This window comes from Bison bison, unplaced genomic scaffold (assembly GCF_000754665.1).
Source record: "Bison bison bison isolate TAMUID 2011002044 unplaced genomic scaffold, Bison_UMD1.0 scf7180017864472, whole genome shotgun sequence".
NCBI lineage: Eukaryota > Metazoa > Chordata > Mammalia > Artiodactyla > Bovidae > Bison > Bison bison.
In genome coordinates, this window is record NW_011495033.1 from 12400648 (window position 1) to 12401409 (window position 762).

Genomic DNA, 762 nt, shown 5'->3' on the forward strand with positions numbered 1-762 from the left:
ATTCCTTCTTCAGCTGCCACTAGGGAGCCGCTGGGAGTTCTTTGCATTCAGGCCAGTTTATGAACAGACTGGCATCTGGAGCCTTCTCCTGGCCCGGGCAGGACACCCCTGAACAGGTGGGCAGAGGGAGGGAGAATATACAAAGCTCCTCCCGTCCTATGCGGCCCCAGCCCTTCGGGGCACCTGTGGATCAAAAGGCAGGGCAGGACACTGTTGGAAGCGAGCAGCGCCTTCCTGCCAACACAGCCAAGTTACCTACCGGCCACCTGGCCCCCGGCTGGCCCTGTTTCTTCCCCCAAGGCCCTTTGCTAGGTCAGCCGCCTGTAATGGCCTTCCCTTACTCCTAGAGTAATAGCTGGCACAGAGCTTGGTAGGGCCCACTCCGAATCATAGCCTTAAGTGGGCATAGGCATAATGGCTCATTACTACCTGCGCTCTTTGGGGAGTAAGGTTATGTGAGCACCTGTCTTCCTGAACAGAGCAGGGCAAGGATTCCCAGTTGTCGCCCGGCCACCAGCACCCAGATCACCCCCAGGAACACCCCAGGCGGGATGCCTAACCCTTGTCTTGTTTTGTTTCTTTCAGGGAATCCCCATGCCCACTTTCGGAGGCCTCTTCCCCTATCCCTATACCTACATGGCGGCCGCTGCAGCGGCGGCCTCGGCTCTGCCAGCCACCAGCGCTGCGGCCGCGGCCGCGGCTGCCGCCGGTTCCCTGTCCCGGAGCCCCTTTCTAGATCGGAAGAGCACACGCCTGCACTCC

The 762-nt window shown here is 60.4% G+C and overlaps 1 protein-coding gene across 1 annotated transcript in view; it reads left to right on the forward strand.

Annotated features, from left to right (window-relative positions):
- Positions 1–762, forward strand: part of TBX2 (T-box 2) — an 11904-nt gene that overhangs the window by 9982 nt on the left and 1160 nt on the right. The window contains exons 9-10 of the mRNA XM_010861715.1: positions 171–312; positions 461–751. Of these exons, the coding sequence (XP_010860017.1) occupies positions 171–312; positions 461–751 (433 nt within the window). The remainder of the gene's footprint in view (positions 1–170; positions 313–460; positions 752–762) is intronic.